General features: G+C 40.5%; 1 protein-coding gene across 1 annotated transcript in view; it reads left to right on the plus strand.

The window, feature by feature from the left end:
- LOC132826950 (diphosphoinositol polyphosphate phosphohydrolase 3-beta-like) overlaps positions 1 to 23,325 on the plus strand; it is a 71,958-nt gene that overhangs the window by 34,260 nt on the left and 14,373 nt on the right. The window contains exons 2-3 of the mRNA XM_060843271.1: positions 14,854 to 14,964; positions 22,611 to 22,655. Of these exons, the coding sequence (XP_060699254.1) occupies positions 14,854 to 14,964; positions 22,611 to 22,655 (156 nt within the window). The remainder of the gene's footprint in view (positions 1 to 14,853; positions 14,965 to 22,610; positions 22,656 to 23,325) is intronic.

Here is a 23,325-nt window from a genome sequence, read left to right on the forward strand (position 1 = left end):
ATCCCATACCCTCGGAAAAAGACACCTGTCATTCACCTTAACAAAGTGCCTCATGCTGTTATAAACCTCCAAGGTCACCTCTTGCGCTCCAGTGAAAACTGTTCTAGCCTCTCCTTTATAATTCCAGTCCTCCATTCCTGACAGCATCCTGGTTAACCTCTTCTGAATCTTCTCCAGTTTAATATCCTTCCTTGCTATAACACAGCAGCCAGGACACAGTACTCCCAGAAAAGGTCTCCCTAATATCCTGTACAACCTCAATATAACAACCCAACTCCTATTGCTCATACTGAGTATGAAGGCAAGTGTGCTAAATGTCGCCTTAATGACCTATCCCAATGTGATGTAAACTTCAAAGAATAATGTACCAGCATTTCTAGGTCTCTGTTTTATAACATTACTCAAGTCTCTACCATCAAAATGCAATACCTATTTTATCAAATTAAACTTGATCTGCCTGTTGACCCAATTGGACAAAATTTATTTGTAATCTTAGCCGCCTTTTACTGTCTACTATACCACCAATCTTTGGTGCTGTCTGTAAACTTACTAACCATACTCTCTATATTCTCATGAAAATCATTTATATAAATGACCAACCAAAATGGGCCCTGTACTGATCTCTATAGAACACTAGTCACCAGTCTGAGGAAAAAAACCCTCTGCCATCATTGTCTCCTGCCAGGAAGCCAATTTTATATCCAATTAACAAGCTTACCTGAATCTCATATAATCTAATTAGTCTACCATGCAGAACCTTGTCAAAGGCTTTACTAAAGTCTAAGTAAACACCACTAAGTCTACCACTCTTCCTTCCATCTTGGTTACTTAAACTCAGCCAAGTTTGAGATACTGCTTTTTCCCTTGCACAAAGCCACGCTTGCCTTGTTAAATGCATATTGAATCATAGAATGCCAACAGGAAGAAGGCCATTCTGTCCTTTGAGTATACACTGACCCTCTAAGAGTATACCAATCAGAATCTCCTCCTCATCCTACCCTATCCCTGTAATCTTGCATTTCTCATGGCTAACCCTCCTAACTTCTACATCTTTGGAATGTGGAAGGAAACCAGAGCACCTAGAGAAAACCCATGCAGATGGGGGGAAAAGATGCAAACTCCACACGGGCAGTCACCCGAGGGTGGAATCAAAGCTGGGTTGCTGACACTAAGGCAGCAATGCTAATGCTGAGCCACCATGTTGCCCACATATATAAATCCTATCTTTTCAGAATCGCTTCCAGCAACATAACTATCACTTGGGTCTGAAACTCAGGTCTATAGTTCCCAGGTTTTTTTTAAAAAGGCATAAAATTAGCCATTCTCCAATCATCCTGCACCTCACCCATAGAAATATTTCTGCTAGGGCCCCTACCACTTCCTCCCTAACTTCTCAAAGTCCTGGGGTAAGTTTTTAGATCAGGTCATGAAAATTTATTCACCTTTGATGTTTAAAACCTCCAGACTTCTGTAATATGGACTGTTTTCAAAACATTGGTATTCATTTCTGGGTTTTCTAGCCTCCATTGTTTTATCCACAATAAAAACTGGTCTGTGTCTCAAGACAACCTTTTTTGGATCTTCTCTAGATGCCTTTTTGCTTTTGATCTATTTGTAGAACCTCTGGATTTTCGTGAACCTTATTTGCCAAGGCTATCTTGTATCCTGATGACCAATGAACAAGAAAGTATGGGTGTTTTAGTTGCTGTCTAAAAGGACAGTGTGATTCACACTGGATTGTAGCAAGAGTGTTTCAGAAACAACAGCGGAGTACCCTGACGTCTGGGCTTCCTTCAACTTAAAGCCATAACCTCCAACTGCCTGGAAGGTGCAGTAATAAACCAGTCAGGTGGCCCCCAGCAAAGAAGTCGAGCTGCTAGCTGAAACCACGTGCTTTCCAAGAAATTCCTTGTTTCATGAAGTTCAGAAAATGTAGAGGCTGGTACAATTGCAGCATTTTAAAAGGTATAGGGTTCAGAAAACACTTACAAGGATTGGAAGATTTCTCCTATAGGGAGAGGCTGAGTAGGCTGGGGCTGTTTTCCCTGCAGCATTGGAGGCTGAGGGGTGCCATTAGAGGCTTATAAAATCAAGGGGCATGGATAGGGTAAATAGCCACAACCTTTTCCCCAGGGTAGGGGTGTCTAGAACTATAAGGCATGGGTTTACAGTGGGAGGGGAAGACTTAAAAGGGACCAAAGGGGCAACCTTTGCGTGGTGTGTGTATGGAATGAGCTGCCAGAGGAAGTGATGGACGCTGGTACAATGACATCATTTAAAAGGCATGTGGAATGCCAAATGCTGGCAAATGGGGCTAGATTAGGTTAGGATATCTGGCTGGCATGGAAGGGTCTGTTTCCATGCTGTATATCTTTGACTAAGTTACAATATTTCTGCTCATTGTCTTTTTTTTTTAAAAATGTTCTAGTTTCTCCATAGAATTAGAAATTAAACAACTTTCTCAGTAAACCTTCCTGCAAAGATTGATTTCGGGGAGAGGTAAGTGTTTAATCAATTCTACCTTGTGTAGAATGGGTAGGTGGCTGTTGGTCTGGTGCATCTAGACAGGCCATTAGACAATGGGGACTTGTCAGACATTTTTGTTCAGCATTACCAATATCAAGAAATCTTGTAATCACTCTTCAAAGAGGACAATTTGAGTTTCACATTGGATTCACAGTAAGGGTGCTTCAGAAACAGGAGTGCAGACCTAAGCAGCTTATTCTTCTGGATTCCACCAACTGAAAACCAAAACATTGTTTTTCAAGCAATTGTTTAAGCAGAGAGTAACCACTTAAATCTAGTTGAGTGCTGTCAACAATTAGCTCAGACCATTTTACTTTTGAAAAAACATTTCTTCCAAACTTTAGTGTTGCTACATTCTGGAGAAAATATACTCCCCTGCTGTGACCAGATTTTGCTATATATTGTACATATATCTTCTCTAGTGATCACCACAGACTTGTTTTCTTATAGTCCCTCTGTCCCATTTGATTTTCAAAAGTTATGATTGTGCAAGTTAACATTTCTCTGTAGACTGGTTTGAGGAACATAACTTTCTATCACTAAACCACTGAAGGAAACCTTAGTTATTACTGTTACCAGCTTCGGCACACTGTCTACTTCTCATCTCAATGACAGCACTCTCTGATTTAGTGAACTCTTGACCTTGGCTTAGTCCTATAGTAAGGTCCATTTACCCTCTTAACTTCTCTGTGCAGAAGGTATTGGAAAACATTCCAATCTACTTTCAGATCACACTTCAGAATGTAAAATCACATTTTAACTACTTGGGTAATTAGCTTGTGGAAAGCCTGTCAGCAAATGATACATAATACGGGCAGGGGTCTGGAATTCAGTTAGTTTATGGCTGACCAGTCTAGCCAAGAGCCAACAGTAAAACCTTTTGGGATAATTTTTATTTTGGGTAGTCCAGCAGGGGATTTCTCTACCTGTTGTTCTGTTTCTCTAGGATCATGTGTCTTCATGACGTGAAGAGCTGAGAGCATTTTTAGTTCTGATAGCGTAGTCATTCTAATTGCCAGCAACTGCTTGTGATATTCCCCCTCGCCTCTCCTTGCTCCTGCTTGGATGTCAGTTTGAAATGTCCTGTTCCATCAAGTGAATAGTTTGAAAACAAGATTCCAATGCTGATTCTGTTGACTAAGATTCTAACAATTTTCTCCTTTTCTCGTTCAGATGTAGCGTGTTTGCTGTGAAATGTAGAAATTACACTGATTGTAATCCATCAGTAAAACTGGGTGTGAGCTGCATTCTTTACGTTCTGCATCAGACATGAATGGATCTTTCAAATTGGCAAATGCTTTTTCAGCTTTTAGAAATTGATCTCAACTTTCTCAAATCAGATTATTTTATGATGAAGCATTACATTTTACAAGTGGCACTTGAAAATACTAGATCGAAGCCTTGCTCCTCCTCTTCTCCTCTTCCTCCTCCTTTCTTCCCCCCCCACACCCACCCCCCAAAAACAAACCACTACCACCACAAATGTTTGTGTTGCATGAATTGTTCCTGCATTTTGGACTTGGTTCAAAGTTTTTTAATTTTAATAAGTGTCCTGATGTGTAAGTGCTCTACTATATTGTTTCAATGCATGGCTCGCCTTGTTAAGACACTGCTGTGAATTGTTATAAAATATTGCTTCTGCATATGGTGATAGAATATGATGTCAGGGACTACTTTATTTAAAAATTGCCAGTGGGATCTTGTGATGTAGCTTAGGCCAAAAAGTGATCTTCCTGCCTAGAAACCAACTTTTACATGTGATAATAAGTCAAATTACTGTATCAAGATAGTGAAAAGTATTGTTTTGTGTGCTATACAGCTTTAGAGTACCAGAACAGAGTGCAGAATGTAATGTTTCAGCTGCAGAGAGATCAATCACATTTTGAGAGGTCCATTCAAAAGCCTCATTAAAAGTGGGGAAGAAGCTATACTTGAATCTATTCCTACGTGTAATCAAACTTTTTTATATCTTCTGCCTGATGGAAGTGGGTGGAATAAGACAGTGTGTGAAATAGTTCCAAAAGCCTGTGAAGCTTTCCTTCAGGAATCTACTTTGTTTAAGAAAATGTATCCAGATCACTTGAGATCTGAATTATGAATCCTATCACTCTGGATAGGAACACTTTCTTCCATTCGGTATCAAATTTTAATTCTGGATCGACTGGAACAGCAATTTGGATTCCTGTTTGTTTTCAACACAAAACTTGAAGGGAAGGCACCCACATCCCACCAGTACAGTAATTGCTAGATTATTTTATTTTGTGCAGCTACATTTGTAACCAAGTGAAATAGTCTCTACTGCACTAAATGTTAGCTATTTTGGATAATTCTGGTTCTAGGGTGATAGCTCGAGGCCAACAGTGGACCCTGTATCATTCTATTTTCAGAATATCATGGATAGTTTTGGTGAGCTATTTCAGCATGACATTGGTGTGGTGATGCTGCTCCTTAACAAGGTAATGTTGTCCTCTCTCTTTGATTACAGCTAACAGTGCCTCTGGCAAATAGCTTTCAAGTTTAGAAAAAAAACACTTGTACAGTGAAAGGGGAATGGCCAGTTCTCTCAGCTCAGCTTGTCTCTGGTTTGGTTTTAGCAAGCAGTCAGTTATGTTGTTGCTGGACCCAAAAAAGCAGGTCTGTGGTGATCTCCCTCTTTGACATCTCTCTTGTAATAACCAGTGTTGGATTGTTCTTTGCAAGCATTTGGAACAGCATAATTAATTTGGGATAATCTATATTGGGTTTTCAGATGGGTTACATTATTCTATTCTACGTTTTGTTTTCTCGTTCCATTTGATAATCTTGCAAATAGTTTTAAACACACAATTTGTGGTTGGGCCTGCTGCATCACTCCTGGAATATCCACTTTACATCTGCTTAAACAACCTAGCAAAGTTAGGGTCCAGACTAGTTTTTGATGTTGAGGGGGTCTGACCTAGTCCGTAACATTGGGCAAAAGCTCGATTTTAAGCAAATTGGTGTAAATGAGTTTTCACTTGAAGAGCCTTGAAGAGGAAACTAAGATTGTGTGAAATCTTGTTTTCAAGTAAAATGAATTACTCGCCAGTGTACGCTAGCCACTTGTTGCTTGTGAGAAATTCAACAAGATTGACCATTATACAGTCTAACCTTTTTTTTTGAATCAAAAATCTCAATCCTTGTGCTTAACAACTGACACAAAGCTATTCGCTCTAGTGCAAGCCACCTCATTGACAGAATATTAGAATAACACTTTTGAAGGTTGCTGTTCAGCTCCACATGTATATTTTTGTCTCTTGAAGCAATCAACATTTTGACCTGGTAACTCTGCAAAAGTAAGACAATGAAAAAGGTGAATTTTAAAACCTGCAATATCATTCATGTCAAAATCATCCTCACAATTTTCAGTTAAAGATGTGGTCGTCTTATCCTTTGTCATTTGAGTTTCCAATTGGTGAATCTTCAATGGGCATAAATTTGAAGTTGGAATACACTTTGGTGTATTTCAGTCAAATAATGCTTAATTTTATTTGCATAAATCTACCCAATAATTGGAGTTACTTTTGGAGTTTTTTGAAAGAGCATCAGAATTCATTGATGCTGTTGTGTACGTGGTTTAAAAAAAAATCACAACACCAGGTTATAGTCCAATAGGTTTAATCGGAAGCACTAGCTTTTGGAGCGCTGCTCCTTCATCAGGTGGTTGTGTGCATGGGCTTTCAAAGGTCATTTAATATAGTGCCACAACAGAGTTGGTCAATGTTACTTCATTCCATGAACTAATGTGGATAGGAAATTGGCTAAGGGATAGAAAACAGTAATTTTAATTTTGCTTTAAACTGGAGGAAGGTTTGTGGTACAGTTTTTACCCTTGTTCCTGATATTGATGATCTGTACCTTTTTTGATGTACAGAAAACAGTTTCAGAATTGATATGATATATGGAAGCATTGTGTAAACTGTGTGAGGTGGATCATGTAGAACTTCAAAAGGGTGTTTAGATTTAAGTAGACAGTCATGGGTATTCAGTAGAGAAGTGGTTTTGTTTCGTTAGGAAGCCTTGAAGGGGACCTCTCCAAAGGAAAGCAAGAACAGGGGGTCCTGAGCAGAAGTTACTAGAGGTGGCGTGATTGATTCAGAGAGCAGTTATTAAAGCATCCAGTATTCTAGTCTTTGGGGGCGGAGTGTACAAGAACAAGATGATTATGTTGAACTTAGAAGGGATATTAGTTTGCCCTCAATTGGAATATTTTGTCCACTTACAGGTGTTGCACTTCCAAAGAAAAAACTTGAAGGCATTCAAAAGGCTTTATAAAAGATCTCTCCCAGAGATGGGAAAGCTTCAGTTATGAAGATAAATTGGAATGTTGAGAGATTTAGTCATGATTTCTTCCTACTCCGTCATGAGGAATCTGGACTCTGGGCAGGGGGATAAACCTACTTGTAAAAGAATCCAGAATGAGAGGGCACGAGTTTTCAAGTTATTGGATACAGGAATGAAGGCAACGTGAGGAAAATCTTTTGTAGCAACAAGTGATTTGGATCCAGAATGCACTGCCTAATGTGGTGGAGGCAGGTTTAATTTAGCCTTTTGGGGGAATTTTGCTTGTTATCTGAAAAGTGTAATTTCTACAGTTGCGAGAAAAGTAGGGGTTGACAGGAGGGGAATTACTTTATCAGAGCTGGTGGAAATATGGCTGTGTGGCTTTGTGTTGAAACAACTCTGAACTTATTTGTGTTGTGCTTATGTGCAATGCATGACATTCTTCAGCACGTGTGGATTGAAGCGCTGATTGCTGCCTATAAACAGAGATACTATTTTCGTGCATCTTCTGACGCATCCAGTACTGTGGCACAGCTGGTGCAATTAATACTGCCCTGCTATAGGTTGTGTTCTATTTCTGTGAACCATTGCTGACTTGGTTTCGATGCCTGTTGAAGGGAATTTGGTGAAATAGCAGTGGAATAATGGCAATTTGTGAATACCATGATTTGAGTTTTCCTCTTGTGGGTTGTGGGTCAAATTGGTTTTAACTAAACCATGTGCCAACAGCTCCTTATTTCCACCAGCTTGCCTTTGTCCTACCTTCCTCTGTCCTCTCCTTCACTTCCCTTCTCTCAGTTTAAGACTAACTTCCAGTGACTGTAGTTGGTGGGAGCAAAAATAACGCTCCTGTTTCCTGAGCTATATCGATGGGATTTCAGAACCCCAGGAGTATTGGAAATACATGGAGCATTTGGCACTCCATTTCATCTAAAGTCTATTCCATTTCCCCAAGGTGTTCACAAGTCAATGTGAGATTTGAGCTTTTGCTGGGGGGTTGTTTTGTTGATATTTCTCTCCACCCCCTCCTCCACCACCACATACAATACCCCCCCCCCCCCCCAAACAAACGGTGTTTTGATACATATGTATCAAAATAGAATTGGGATTCACTCCTAATACTGTACCTTGACCATATCCCACTCTTGGAAAGTTGCCATTTAGCCTTAGTAAGAAATTGAGAGAATCCTGGCAATGCAGTTGGAAATGATCCATTCCAAATACTACTTTAAGTGGACACATTGGTTTTTTTAGAACTGCAGAGCTTGTGCCAAAGCTCCATTTTTTTTTTAAAAAGCTTTCCTACTCTGGTCAGATGAGGGTATAGCACAAATGCCTTCCTGAGCTTGGTCTCTCCTGGTTAGCCTTGAGTTGTGTAGATAATTCACCTTTTTATTTGAGGTATAGACTATCTACTAAAGTATCAGTTCTTCTTTCTATCAATACTTCTGAGACTTGGATACTTTACTCCAATGTATCAAAGGTATACATACATGCGACCCAGTAGTCACCTGGAGTGTTTAGATGGTTTGAGTTAAGACTATCACTAATTCCTGTTTAGTGTTTCCATTTTGCATGTAAGCTTTTATTTTCAGCACTTGGTGTGCTTGATCAGTAGTTTTGTCCAAGTGTATGTTTAGTGATGATACTTGACTAGCCTTGTCCTTGTATATTTTAATGAAGTGGCACCTAGCAGGTGACTTGTTCTGGTGACCTGTATTTAAAGCTATGAAATGCAGCAAAAGCTCTAAGGATCAAATACCTGTGCAGGGCTGGTGACTGTTTAATATGGTGTTGCAATGCTGGTGACCGCAGCAGAGTTAAATGCAATTTCTGTTTTATGAATTGTATTGTTGTCAATAGCCATCACAAGATGCACATGACCTATTCCATAGCCCTGGATTGTTGATTGACAGTGAAGTACTTTTTTCATTTCTCAAGTTGCCAATATAACAAGAAGAAAGCAGTGATACTGTCAAGGATAAAAATGTAGAGGTACTTGATAGTTTTCAAAGCTGAAAAGCCGTCTTGTCTGGATAGAATATATCATGGGTTGCTGAAAGAAATGAAGGTAGATATTGGCAACAATTTTCCTTTTAAAGGGGTGGTGCGTTTGCAATTTTTTAACCAAAAATCAGAAGAAACCTTCGTGGGTATATTACTCTGGGACAAATTTATTTGGATAAGTTTGGACTCTTCAGTAGAAGTCAGCTGGGGTATATTCAAGGCAAAGGATGCTTGACTAATTGAAGTAATGGAGTTCAAGGATTGTATTTTTGGTCTCCCGTTCTAAGAAGATATGCTTTCCCTAGAGGGAGTGCAGTAGATGTTCACTTGGCTTATACCAGGGATGGCAGCACTCCTGTGAGGAGAGGTTATTTTGCCTGGGCCAGCATTCACTAGTATTTGGAAGGATAAAAGATCTGATTGAAATGTATAAAGTTCTAACAGGGTTGGATAGATGCAGGGAAAATGTCTGTCTTCCCTGGTTGGAGAATCTAGACTCAGATGTAGTCTCAGGATGTGGAGTGGATCATTTTAAGACTGAGCTAGTTAACCATGGAATTCTCTACAACAGAAGGTTAATGGAGGTTAAGCATTGAATATATTCAGGAAACAAATTTTTAGATTTATGGGGAAAATGCAGCAATAAGGCATTTGAGAGAGATCAGTTATGTTACTGTGGATCAACATCATAAGTTAGAAATAGGCCATTCCATCTTAAGTGTGGTATTTGCGCCTGCTTATGCACATATTTATCAAGCACCTTTTTTGAATGTCATGGGATAAGCTTGTTTTACCAGACTGAAGGTTGTATACAATGATGCCTGGGATTCAGAATTTGAACACTCACATTGCGTACCCATGTTCCATTTATTAAAATGTATGATATCAAAGTTCGCTACTTTAAAGAAAAAATTGGGAGTGTACAAAACAGTGAAGAGACTTGAGATTTTCCAACTGCGCAGATGGCTGAAATGAGTGGAGATGTGGACGGATTAAATTTTTCATGCAGTGCAGTGAAGTCTTGTGTTTTGGGAATAAAAATTGGGTATTATGAACTAAGTCAGAGATCCAGACCGTGATACTAGAAATGAGGGAGTGAAGTGAAAAGCTTGTATTGTTATACTGATTTTTCAGCACTAATATTCCAGATCCCTCTGGATTTCAGGATGGTTCCATCAGACTGGAAGACTGGTAATGTGACTTCTATATTTTTGGAAAGCAGTAAACTATAGCCTAGTTAGCCTAACATCTGTTGGAAAAATCCTGGAGTGTTAAGGAAGAAATGGAGCACTTAAACTAAACACTATATCAAGTAGTAGGGTTGTTGAGAGTGACGGTGTCCCTGCTTTGAGCTTGACGCCCCAGGTTGAAGTCTCACCCCCGCCAGCAATGTCGTAAGATGCCTCAACAGGTCGATTTTAATCAGTCACCGTGGTTGTTCAAGTGGAATGATATTTGACAAATTTGTTAGTTCATTTGAGGCCATAACAACAAGCAATTGATGAAAGGGACATGGTATAAGCGAGTGTTTTAGATTTCTGAAGGTATTTGTGCAGGATCACCCCTTAATCCTGTGCAATGTATTACATGGGTGGTTGATTAATTAACATAAGACAGTCAGGATTAATGGGTCCCTTTTCTTGGGAAGACATAATTCCAGGAGTGGCGCATGTGGAATATTGTGAGCATTTTTTGGCCTGTGTCTAAGGAAGTATGTGTTGGCCTTGGGGTGGGGGGTGTCCATTTAAAAAGTTCACAATGATCCTGGGAATGAGGGACTTGTCATATGTAGAGCAGTCGAAGACTCTTGGTTGTCCACTTGGAGTTTAGAAGGACGAAAGGAGTACTTGCTGATATGGACAGAATAGAGGCTTGGATAGCGTGGACGTGAAGAAATGTTCCCACTAATAATAGAGACCAGTACCCAAAGGCACTGCCTCCAGTGAAGGGCTAATCTTTTAGAACTGATGAAATTCTTCAGCCAAAGGGTAGTGAATCTTGGAACTCGTTGCTGCAGAAGGTTGTGGAGGTGAAGTTATTTAGTGTATTTAAGATAAGTAGGTTCTTGATTTACTAAGATGATCAACAGGAGTTATGGGGAGAAAGGAGGAGATTGGGGTTGAGAAACCATCAGTCATGATCAAATGGTGGAGCAGATTTGATTGGCCAAATGGCCTAATTCTGCTGCTATATCCAGTGGCTTCCAGGATATGTTCTACGGCAAGAATTATTAATTTTTTTTTCTCTGTTGAGATTGCATGATCATCCACATCATATTGAACAATGTTGCAAACTGAAAGGGCTGAATGGCCGCCTCCTGTGCCTATTTTCTGTTTACTAATGACCTTGGAGCGTTCAGAGGTGTAATATTCCTGTATTTTGTGGACACAAAAATAGGTGGCAGGGCATAAATGCTACCTGCTAACTCATCTATATTCCCTTGCAGATTCCTTAAGTTGGGAAAGTACGAGGACTTCAGTATGAAGAATCAAATTGTGTAGTGAGACTCTCTCATAGAGATCTAAGTGTTGTGAATGCAACACATTGTTAACATGCAGGTGCAGCAACTAACGAAGACAAATGAAATTTTGGCCCTTTTTTTTATTGCTACTGTTTGGAGCTTAAAACTAAGAATCTTTACGACTACACAGGGTGGTGTGGCTGCACTCAATATTGTGTGCAGTTTGATCTCCATTTTAAAGAGAGATGCACTGAAGGCTGTTAGAGATTCATTTGGCTGGTCCCTGGGGTGAAGCAGTTAGTTAGTCCTTTAGTTTTGAAGAATATAGGGTGATTTTCTTGAAGCATACAAGACTAAGTGGGTTTGATAGGATAGATGCAGAGCAGCTTCCCCTTGTGGGAAAGTCTGGGACTTTAGTGAGGAGTCACTGAATTAGGGCAAATTTTCCTTGGAACGGGAATGAATCTGGAATTTCTTCAATTCACAGGGCTGTCTAGGTTAAGTCAACGCTGAGATGAACTCTTCAAAAAGAAAAGGAATCAAGGGTTATTTGTAGGGGAGAGATAGGAGGCGAGAGAGTGGAGCTGAAGATGATCAGTTGTGATCTCATTGAGCAGACTGGATGTGTTGAATGACCTGTCTCCATTTCTGTTATGTTCTTGTAGGAAATGTGACCGGTTTGCTGTGCTCCCTCTGTCTTGATTTTTGTGCCTGACTACTGGAGAGGGGCTTTTGTAGCTAAGGGTGTGTGTGAATAACTGAGCTGTGGCTGACCTGGCTGATGTGGAGAGACTGGTGAGGGATGGTCTGTTTCCCTTTTGGAGTAGGGAAGTTGGAAAAAACATTGAAAGAAGTGGTGAAACTATTTTCATTGAATAAGCAAAATGAAACCTCTTCCAGTGCTGCAGAATTGGTACCTCTACAGGGATAAGTTCATTTGGTAAAAGAACAAGAGATATGTAGATATACTTTTCCTATACAAGGAAAGCTGAAGTGGAATGTACAGCCTTAAAGCCCATTGGAAGCAGAATCTGTATCATTTCAAAAAGGAATTAAATACTCTGGGAATAATTTTGAGACAATTAAAGAAAAGGATGTGGGTAGGTGTATGTTGCTTCAACCAAACAGTGCTCATGGGTGGAATGGGTTCAATGACTTCTGTGCTGTATCAGTCTGAATAATACAAAATGGTTGGTCTTTGAAGCATTGATATTCCAATTGATTATTTATCTACATTGATGTGAACTTTGCCTAAACTGTGGGTTTAAATTACTCTTGTATTGCTATGAAACATTCCTGTGAAACATATGCCTTTGACTTATTCGATAATCTAATTTTTAGTAAATATTTAAGTACCTTACTTTGGTATTTCACGCTGACTCCCCATTCCAAAAGTTCAGTTTGTCTTCTGTCAAGAAAATGTCTTGATAAATCTCCTCATTGGGTAGTGGCAAGATAAAATTCAACCATCTATAATTAGGCAACATTCTAAGATAAAGAGACCGTTTGAAAGCCCAATGAGATCAATATTCCTTCCAATTTCTAAATGTTTCAAATTCCTCTGACGCCACAGTTCCCCTCATTTAATCAGGGGACCAATTTCTAGTCCATAGATTGTGAATCTCTGGTTATCCAGTTTGCTGTCGTTCAGGACCTGGAACTGACTGCTTCAGGTCTCAAAAATAAAACTAAGAACTGCAGATGCTGGAAATCTGAGAGAAAAATCTCGAGGCCTTCTCTCCATAGATGCTGAATTTATCAAATATTTGTTTTGATTCAGATCACTTTGTTTTCCCCACAGTCAGGGGTGACCACTATTCCATAATGTCACTCTTTTAGTACTTATGCCTGTAATAGCAATTTGATCTTCGACTTTGTACATGTTTTGGTGGATAAACTAATTGTTAGCACAAGGGAAACCACCCCTTAGCTATTTAGCTTCATAAACTGCAGTACCAAATCTTGTTCACCATATCAAATCTCTTCACTCACCATTCATGTCAAAATAGGAACAGAGGTGGGGGACAAAAGCCCTACAGGCACTGATCTGCTTGGGCAGTATTTGTGGAAAGAAATAATTTAATATTTCAGGCCAATGCCAATGATCTTTTTTAAAATCGGCCATAAAGCTGGCTGGGATAGTGAACTGAGGAGGATACAGAAGTGCTTCAATGTGCTTTGTTAAAGTTGGGTGAAATGGCAAATGAAGAATTGTGAATAAGAGTATGTCCACTTTGGTAGTAAAAACGAAACATCAACTTCACCTCCTGATGCTGCCTGGCTTGCTGTGTTCTCCCTGCCTCCTGCTTGTCTACCTTGGATTCCAGCATCTGCTGTCTTTTTTTTTGTCGGTCTCTAAGCAAAAGCAGTACGACAGATTCCCAGAATGGCAACAGATTGGGACAGGACATGGTTGACTGATGTATAAAGGACGCTGAAAATAAGTATGCGGGTGCAGCAAGTGGTGAAGGAGGCAGATGGTGTGTTAGCCTTCATATTGCAAGGATTTGGGTACAGGCGCAGGGTATCTTTGCTGCAATTGCACTTGGCCTTGGTGAGACAAAACCTGGAGTATTGTGTAGGTTTTTATGTGAAAAATGTTCTAGCTATGGAGGGAGTGTGACACATTTACTAGACTGATTCTTAGGATTGCTAAACTGCTGTCGCCACTGAACATTGGACACCAACCCACAGGAGTTACTGCCCCTCTTCCTGTTGAGCTAGTTGCTCCCATGTGCAATATTGATTGTCTGGTCCTTCATATCTCTCTCTCCCCCTCTTGTAAGCATTCTTGAAGTGGAGATTTCTGAGCATACAGCACAAGCATCAGCAGGATGTCACCATGCCAACAAAGCTGAGATTTGTTTGACTGCTAACAAACCGGAGAGCTCTTTCTTTTGAGAGGACTACTGTATTTGTGGTTTTGTGCTACCCAGATGTACCCACAATGAATCACAGACAAAAAAGATAGAAACTGAATTGATCTTAACTGTAAGTTGTCTACATTTCATAGCCATGTAGCAAGGTGCTAATCACTCCACCTGAAGGAGCAGCGCGCTCTGAGCGGTGACTTCAAATAAATCTGTTGGACTAAACCAGGTGCTATGACTTCTGACCTAATAATACAGGCCTTCTCAACAGTCGGCTTTTATCCTCTCCTCTCCTGGTGTGCTATTAACTAATTCTACTGTTAAAATACCTGCAGTAGCCTCTGCATCTAACCCTGTAACTGGCTAACTTAGTTTAAAAAAATCAATTTGTGTAGAAAGTTAGAAACTGGAATAGACTATTTATCTAAACTTTTGAGTGCTGGAAAACTGAGTGAAACTTGCATGCAAGTTTAGGATGTGCTAAAACATTCTGTCCTAGCACACTGTGTTGCTTGGAAATGAGATCTTGTGGGAATTGGGTGCCAAGTGTGTATTTAAGCTGAGCATTGAATTTACATGTATGATTTTTGCCCACTGAAGATTAGCATAGCAATTCCTTGTATGCAGTTCAGTGAAGTGTAATCGGAGTGTTAAACGTTTGACTGAGAATTTTTGCCTCTTCTCCAGGTGCTCCTAGTCAGTAGCAGTCGACATCCAGACCAATGGATTGTTCCAGGTGGAGGAATGGAGCCTGATGAAGAGCCAGGTAGTGCAGCAGTGAGGGAAGTGTATGAAGAGGTACGTATGTGATGCTGTAGAGGAATCTGCCTCGAGTATTTCCACTTTTTTCTGGTCAATATATACCTCTTTTATTATAGCTGTACACCAACTTGTTTTCACCTCTTTTAGTGCTTGTTTTAAATTAAGATTCTTTTTAAGGCAACCTGTCTTCTGATGATAATGAACTACACAGATGTCTCCTCTTTAATTTTGGGGCAAGATTAGCAGTGATCTGTCAGCCATTTTATGATGTATTTTTGTAGTTTTAATCCCCTGTTCCATTCTCTGATTAGTGGCTGTGATGAATTCATGTAGAACTTCACAACCGAAAGCATTAACTGCCCACAAGGGCCATATGGCTCGTTTTTATTTTTGCTGTGTTGTGTTTTAACTTAACCAGTATTCAACAGTTGCCGTGGCTGAGCTAAATGCAAAACCTTTTTTGCTTAATCCAATGACCAACGCAGTATTTTGGCACTTGCCTTTCGGAAATGTTTAGAATGACCAGCTTTTAACTTGCTGCTGGTATGCTTCAGTTAGTGTCATGAGCTCCTTCTTCCCTGCCACGAAAAGCATGTTGTAAAATAAACCTTTCACCAAATGCCCTTCTGGCATTCACTCTGAAGGGTTAATTTGATTGTTCTAATCCTCATTAACTTTTCAAGATAATAGACAATAGGTGCAGGAGTAGGCCATTCTGCCCTTCGAGCCTGCACCACCATTCAATATGATCATGGCTGATCATCCTTAATCAGTATCCTGTTCCTCCCTTATCTGGGCTAGAGCATTCCACACAGCCACCACACTCTGGTTGAAGAAGTTTCTCCTCATCTCTGTCCTAAATGGTCTACCCTGTATTTTTAAGCTATGTCCTCTGGTCACCCGTCACTGGAAACATGTTTCCTGCCTCCAGAGTGTCCATTCCTTTAATAATTTTATGTCTCAATCAGATCCCCTCTCAGTCTTCCAAACTCAAGGGTATACAAGCCCAGTCGTTCCAGTCTTTCAGCGTAAGGTAGTCCTGCCATTCCAGGAATTGACCTCATGAACCAACGCTGCACTCCCTCAATAGCCAGAATGTCTTTCCTCAAATTTGGAGACCAGAACTGTACACAATATTCCAGCTGTGGTCTCGCCAGGGCAGCTGCAGAAGAACCTCTTTGTTTCTATTTTTATTTCAGCACCCTTCACCTCCTGTTTTTTCTTTTTTTTTAACCCCCACACTACCACCTAACTGCGGTAGTGCCTATTTTTTCCCCAGCACCCATGGTGTGTGTGTGTGTGTGTGTGTGTGTGTGTGTGTGAGACACAGTGAGAGACGAAAAGTGCACGAATCTTTATTTAATTTCCCCCACCAGGAAGAAAGGAAACACCCGAGTGGCCTGTGAACCTCTTTGTTTCTATACTCAATCCCTCTTGTTATGAAGGCCAGCATGCTATTAGCTTTCTTCACTACCTGCATGCTTGCTTCATTGAATGGTGTACAAGAACACCCAGATCTCTTTGTACTGCCCCTTTACCTAAATTGATTCCATTTAGGTAGTAATCTGCCTTCCTGTTCTTGCCACCACCAAAGTGGATAACTGTGCAGGTACCTTGCGGTGTTTCACAAGGATCTGTTTTGGGACCATTGCTGTTTGTCATTTTTATAAATGACCTTGGAGGGGCTTAAAGGCTGGGTGAGCAAGTTTGCACATGACACTAAAGTCAGTGGAGTTGTTGACAGTGAGGAAGGATGTGGCAGGTTACAGCGGGATATAGATAAGTTGCAGAGCTGGGCAGAAAGGTGGCAAATGGAATTCAATGTAGCTAAGTGTGAAGTCATTCACTTTGGTAGGAGTAACAAGAAGATGGATTACTGGGCTAATGGTAGGCTACTTGGTAGTGTGGATGAGCAGAGGGATCTTGGTGTCCATGTACACAGATCTCTGAAAGTTGCCACCCAGGTAAATAGTGCTATGAGGAAGGCATATGGCGTACTGGGCTTTATTGGTAGAGGAATTGAGTTCCGGAGTCCTGAGGTCATGTTGCAGTTGTATAAGACTCTGGTGCAGCCTCATCTGGAGTATTGTGTGCAGTTTTGGTCGCCATCCTATAGGAAGGATGTGAAGGCATTGGAACGGGTGCAGAGGAGGTTTACCAGGATGTTGCCGGGCATGGTAGGAAGATCGTATGAGGAAAGGCTGAGGCACTTGGGGCTGTTTTTATTGGAGAAAAGAAGGTTTAGGGGAGATTTGATAGAGGTGTACAAGATGATTAGGGGTTTAGATAGGGTTGACAGTGAGAACCTTTTTCTGCTAATGGAGTCAGCTGTTATTAGGTGACGCAGCTTTAAATTAAGGGGAGGTTGGTACAGGACAGATGTTAGGGGTAGATTCTTTACTCAGCGGGTTGAGAGTTCATGGAATGCCCTGCCAGTAGCAGTGGTGGGCTCGCCCTCTTTATGGGCATTTAAGTGGGCATTGGATAAGCATATGGAGGTTATTGGGCTAGTGTAGGTTAGGTAGGCTTCGGTCGGCGCAACATCGAGGGCTGAAGGGCCTGTACTGTGCTGTATTTTTCTATGTTCTATACATTATCCACATTAAACTGCATCTGCCATGCCTATGTCCACTCACCTAACCTGTCCAGGTCACCCTGTAATCTCCTAACATCCTCCTCACATTCTACCCTGCCACCCAGCTTTGTATCATCAGCAAATTTGCTAATGTTACTATTAATACCATCTTCTATATCATTAATATATAGTAAACAGCTGCGGTCCCAGCACTGATCTCTGTGGTACCCCACTAGTTACTGCCTGCCATTCTGAAAGGGAGCCAACCAATTTTCAATCCAAGTTAGTACTTTGCCCCCAATACCATGTGCCCTAATTTTGCTCAGTAACCTCCTATGTGGGACTTTATCAAAGGCTTTCTGAAGATCCAGGTACACTATATCCACTGGATCTCCCTTGTCCATCTTCAGAGTTACATCCTCAAAAAATGTTAACTTCTGAGGGCTATTAGTAAAACTGGGAGGAAAAAATTAAAATCATTTCTGTAGATAAGTGCATTGGGCCAGATATTCATGCCAGCTGAGCTTTTGAATTACCAAAATCGAATAGTCAGTGCCATTTCTTATTCCTTTTTTGATACTAAAGTTCGGTTCCCAAATATAGCAAGATGCTTGGGCTGGCAAGTGACAAGAAACACTCATGCTACTCCTAATGCCAGGCAGTGACCATCTCCAATAAGATTTGAATCTAACCATTGTGAATGGTTGACTATTAATGCTATTACCATTGACCAGAAATTGAACTGGACTAGCTACATAAATACTTGTGTCTACAAGAGCAGGTCAAGGCTCGGAATTTTACATTGACTAACTGACCACCTGACTCCAAAGCCTGTCCAACATCATCAAAGCACCCACTTGCCTGGATGAGTACAATTCCAACAACGCAAAAGATTGACACCATCCAGGGCAAAGCAACCCACTTGGTACCATATCTACAAACATCCATTCCCTCCACTACCAATGCTCAGTAGTAGCAGTGTACACCATCTACAAGAAGCACTGGAAATTCACCAAGGTTGTTCTTAGTACTCTTATGAAGCTGTAGGTGTGTTCTGTACCTTTTTTTTGAGTTGAAATTTTGGCAAGCCTGTCATGTGACTGACTGCAGACAGTGTGCTGAAAGGTTAAAATGTAACATTGGCTGTGAAACAAATAGCTGGAGTCGCATCGCTATGTCCTGCAATAATTCGGATTGTTGTAATCATCTTAAATTATGGCCCAGGATACTAAAACCCAATCAAATTTGAGAATTTTACTGCTTGGCAACCTCAAACCAACGAGATGATCCAATGTTTTGGGGTATATAAAGCAGGAATTTTGAACAGTTAGCCAGGGAAGCAAAGAGCACTAACAGACTGCCTGCAGAGACACTCTGAAGGGTACCTGTTGTGAAATCTGTGAAGCAGAAGACAGGAAGATACGAAGGATAGATAGACAGCTGGTTGGATTTGAAGTTTTTTTTTATTTCCCCCTCCAGACTTACCAATCAGTATATTGTTGTAGAGTGGGAGGTAGATAAATCGATCAGATAATGGAGGCTTACATTGTAGGTAGCTTTAATGGTCTATTGTCTTGGAGTTAAGAATTTTTTTAAAATATGGGATTTGGATAGTTCTTTGTCACTCCTACTTCTAACAGATTGAGGTGAGGTTTTCTACCTGGTTTAAGAATAGCAGAAGGGTTGACCCAGTGTTGTAACAGTTCCTTCCAAAATCCTGGAACACCTCCAGTTGCACTGTGATAGTCTCAACATTAAGATGAACAGTGGTTCAAGAAGGTAGCTCAATGTCCTCTTTAAAGGCATTTGGGAATGAGCTTGCCCACATCCAGTGAACTCTGCTTTTTTTTGAAAAAACAAACAAAAAGAATTCTTGCGTGGGGTGACTCTTCAGTATAACAATGGTTCATAGAATCAAATCCTAGAATCCCCACAAGGCAGGTAGTGGCCATTTGGCCCATCAAATCTGCACCAATGCTCTGAGGAGGATCCCACCTAATGCTCCACAGTCTGCTGTAACTAAAAAAATCTGCATATTCTGGAAATCAAACAGAAAATGAAATTGCTGGAAAAACTCAGCAGATCTGGCAGCAGCTCTGGAGAGAAAGCAGAGTTAATGTTTCTGGTCCAGTGACCTTTTTCCTTCAGAACCTGACTGCTCCTGAAAGGCCATCTCAAGGGGTCAAATGATTTCCATTTAGCATCTTATCTAGAGGGTGTAGTCATCAGTGCAGGTCTGACCACTAAAAGAAGGCAAACTACTTGAAGTTGCCAAGAAGTATGTTTTTATAAATGAAGGATGTTGGATGTAAAATCTCCTCTTCCACACCATCCCACCCTAATTCCTGAGCTTCCGGAGAAGAATAAAGGCAAAACATGAGACACTTTGTAAGTTGGAATTGGATGTGAGGGAGGTGAAACCCGGTTTTGAGAGCAAAATTAATTACAGGGTGACTGGAAACGAATATAATCTGGTTTTGAGGAGAAGCCATGGTATGTTGAAGAAAAGGCATCTTGCTATGTTGTAAGTCTTTGAACAATGCTAATATTGTCCAGGAGTGCAGAACAGTAAAGGCTGAAGGGCTGTCTTTGCAGATTCCATGTGATGGTCCAGGTAACCTCTGTACTAGTAGTGCAGCATGGAGACATCTATCGGCTTTTAAATTAGTCGAGCATAGTGGTTCTACCAATGTGCTGATACTAGCATTGCTGTACTTTAAAGTTATAAATTCTAAACCTCTTTTAAGTCGGGCTGTGAAAGCACAGCTGGGCTGTAGCTCCCTCCATAAGGATCATTGTTCAGATCCCCTCATGTGACAGTAAAGCAGAAGGAACCAGATGGATGTGGGGAGGCTGTGGAGAGGTGGGAGGGGAAGTGATTATGACTAGTATAATATTTTTGAGTAAGAGAATTCTTTTAATGTAGAAAATAAACTAATGAGTTTTTGCTTGTAAGTTTTTTTTATATAACAAGGACACAACAGAATCTATTGTTTTTTGCTCCTACAATCTTTTCATTGGAAGTAAAGTAGATTGACTCTTTTAAACCAGGAATCCAGTTCAACAAGTAATTTGTTTACTGTGCAGGGTAGTTTAAACAAAAGGGTGGTGATGGTAATGTAAACATGGTCACCACCCATTTTGAGTCTTGATTCCATCCAGCAAAGTACTTTATATGTGAGGCAGGGTGGGAAGGCTTTAAAACTGCCCCAAGTAGCAAAGTCTAAGCCTCTTCCCACAACTAAGCTGCATTTCAGGCTGATTGTGGTCATAAACATTTTAAACTGTACAACAGCCAGATTAATTTTTTGAAATTACAGAAATAAAGGTTTGACCCCAAATTATTGTAAAACTCAACATTCAGCCCTTTCCTAATTTCAGCAGATTGTACTATTTCTCAATATAACGCCCAAAAACTGATTACGAAAAGCACCTGTTGCTGCTCTTCTGTATTAGTTCTAATTGTTTATTTATTCTTGTGATTTGGGGGAATCTGAGCACAACAGTTTTGGTGATGGTCTTGCTTGGAACTTTTTATCTCTAAAGAGATATATGAAATTGGCACTGCACTTTGGGAAAAAAAATTGCTTGGATTTACTTAGAGCAGTGTTGTTTAAACTTTTTCTACTCACTCTTGGAAATTGCCGTGACCCAACAAGATCTCTGGGTTCAGAGTTGGGGAAGAGGAGTTGAAGGAGAGAAAAAGGGGTTTTTATTTTAAAAAGAGCCTCCGTTTTTGTCATTGGCTGAGCTGACTGATCCTTTATCCACTTCACTGTCAGGACAGGCTTTTGTAAAGGAAGTCAGGAGAACGATGCAGTGGTTTTTGTCGATATTTGTCCTGAGCATCTCCGTGATGCAGAACTATGTTATCCGGGTCTGTTCACTGGACGCACAGAGACAAACGTCAACTTTGCCTGGAGGACAATCAACTGGGTGAAAGACACCTCTTTGGTCTGTCTGAAGCTTTTTGGTCTTCCAGAACAAGAGTTGACGTCAACTGAGTACAGACTAGCACATTCCGAGGCCCAGTGCTATGTGCTGAGGGATGCACTAAAGCTGTAACCAGCTGACAACCAGGCGCAGTGGGGAAAGACCACTATTAATTTTAAAATAACTTTTCTTCAGTAAACATTTTTAGTTGGGGCTCCACAGTAGCTATTGCTGCCTACTGAGCTTTTTGACCCCAAAATCTCATCTCTTTTGACTCCCACCAGGAGGCTGTGCCTCACCATTTGAGAAGCCCTGATGTGTTTCACATGTAGAATTGTCCTGATACTTCGCAAGACCATTTGTGCTGTAGTTCCATCCAAGCAAGGCTGGCTTAAACAATTTCAATCTTAAGTCTTTCTGACCAGTTAGTTTGTTTCTCACATTGATTTGTGCATGCAATGTAACTGAGTCTACTGTTGGTTTCTGAGAGTTAGGCAATTATTGAAGTCATTCAGTGTTTGATAAGAGGTCCTGCTCATTTTTGTGAAGGGTGGATGGAATGAGTTATTGAAGATGTAGTACCTACACTTTGCTGTGGGATGAAAAAAGCAAGTGCTACTTTACTGACAGCTGACCAATGGTTGGGGTCAAAGCTACTACAGCTAAATTTAATAGTGGTACAGTAATGAAAGTATGGCATGGTTGGTTTTTTAACATGGAAACGAGCCTTTTTGATTTGTAGGCTGTCTAACAGTGCGATCCCATGATAGCCAGTAGTGCTGATTGTACACCATTGAGGTGCTCTCCAGGTTTGCTTGCTGCTGTTCTAATTGACTGAAATAGATGGTGACAAGCATTCACTGTCCTATTCCAATCTCCTGCACATTTGCAGTGTGCACATCATTTTAAAACTCCTTGTTTTCCTATTATAACTCAATACCAAGACCAGTTTCAAGCATATTCACCTAAAGTCAATTCAGCACTAAGCCAGAAACTGAATGTGGCTACACTAGTTGAGCTGATGATGGAGCCAGAATTGTTCCCCTGCAGATGCACAAATTTTCTAAACTGGTAATTTTACTATCTCTGTGCAACCAGTTAAAACTGGCCATCTGGAATGTCTTTCTGGAGAACCTATGCTGTCAATTCAACTTTTTTAAACATTTGTTTGCAGGCTGGTGTGAAAGGAAAATTGGGAAGATTACTAGGAATATTTGAGGTGAGTTTTATTGAAATTTCAATCTCAGTATTTATCACGATATATGACACAGCATCCCACATTTTATTGCACTTCACAAAATGTGAAAGAAAATCTCCCCATAACTCTTTTTGTCTGCTTATGAGAACATGATCTTGTGCCTTTAAAATAATCTCCTCCATATTATCAAATCGCTCAAGTTCAATTTGACAGCAAGAAATTCTAACGTGCCTCATTCCTAATAATGTGAAATATATGTTCTCCAGGAAAGTCTTTCTTTTTTTTTTCAGCACCCACTTTTTTTAAGTGAGGAACCATATCCTCTCGCACAGCATTGTCAAACAATTGTCTGAATTTCATTCTTCCTTACCCCCCCCCCCCCCCCCCCCCTCCCCCGTCCAATTCTTCACCATTTTTCATGTATCTTCTACATTAAGCAGTTCAAGATTTTTGGTTTTTTTTCCTTCTCAAAATGTATTTTCCATGCCTGTTAATCCATTTTTGCCTGTTCTCCTAACTAGAGTCATCTATACCAATTTGCTGTGCTGCCCTTTTTGGTATTAGTAAACTTCCCTTTTTATGAAAGTTTTTTTTCTAAATTATTTATCCCTGGCCACTAGTTTACAGATGCCTGTCAGAGATTTTCCTTCATGAGCACCACTCCTCTAGCCATCTCCATCCTTGTGCCACT

Source organism: Hemiscyllium ocellatum, chromosome 23 (assembly GCF_020745735.1).
Source record: "Hemiscyllium ocellatum isolate sHemOce1 chromosome 23, sHemOce1.pat.X.cur, whole genome shotgun sequence".
In the NCBI taxonomy this organism is placed as follows: Eukaryota; Metazoa; Chordata; class Chondrichthyes; order Orectolobiformes; family Hemiscylliidae; genus Hemiscyllium; species Hemiscyllium ocellatum.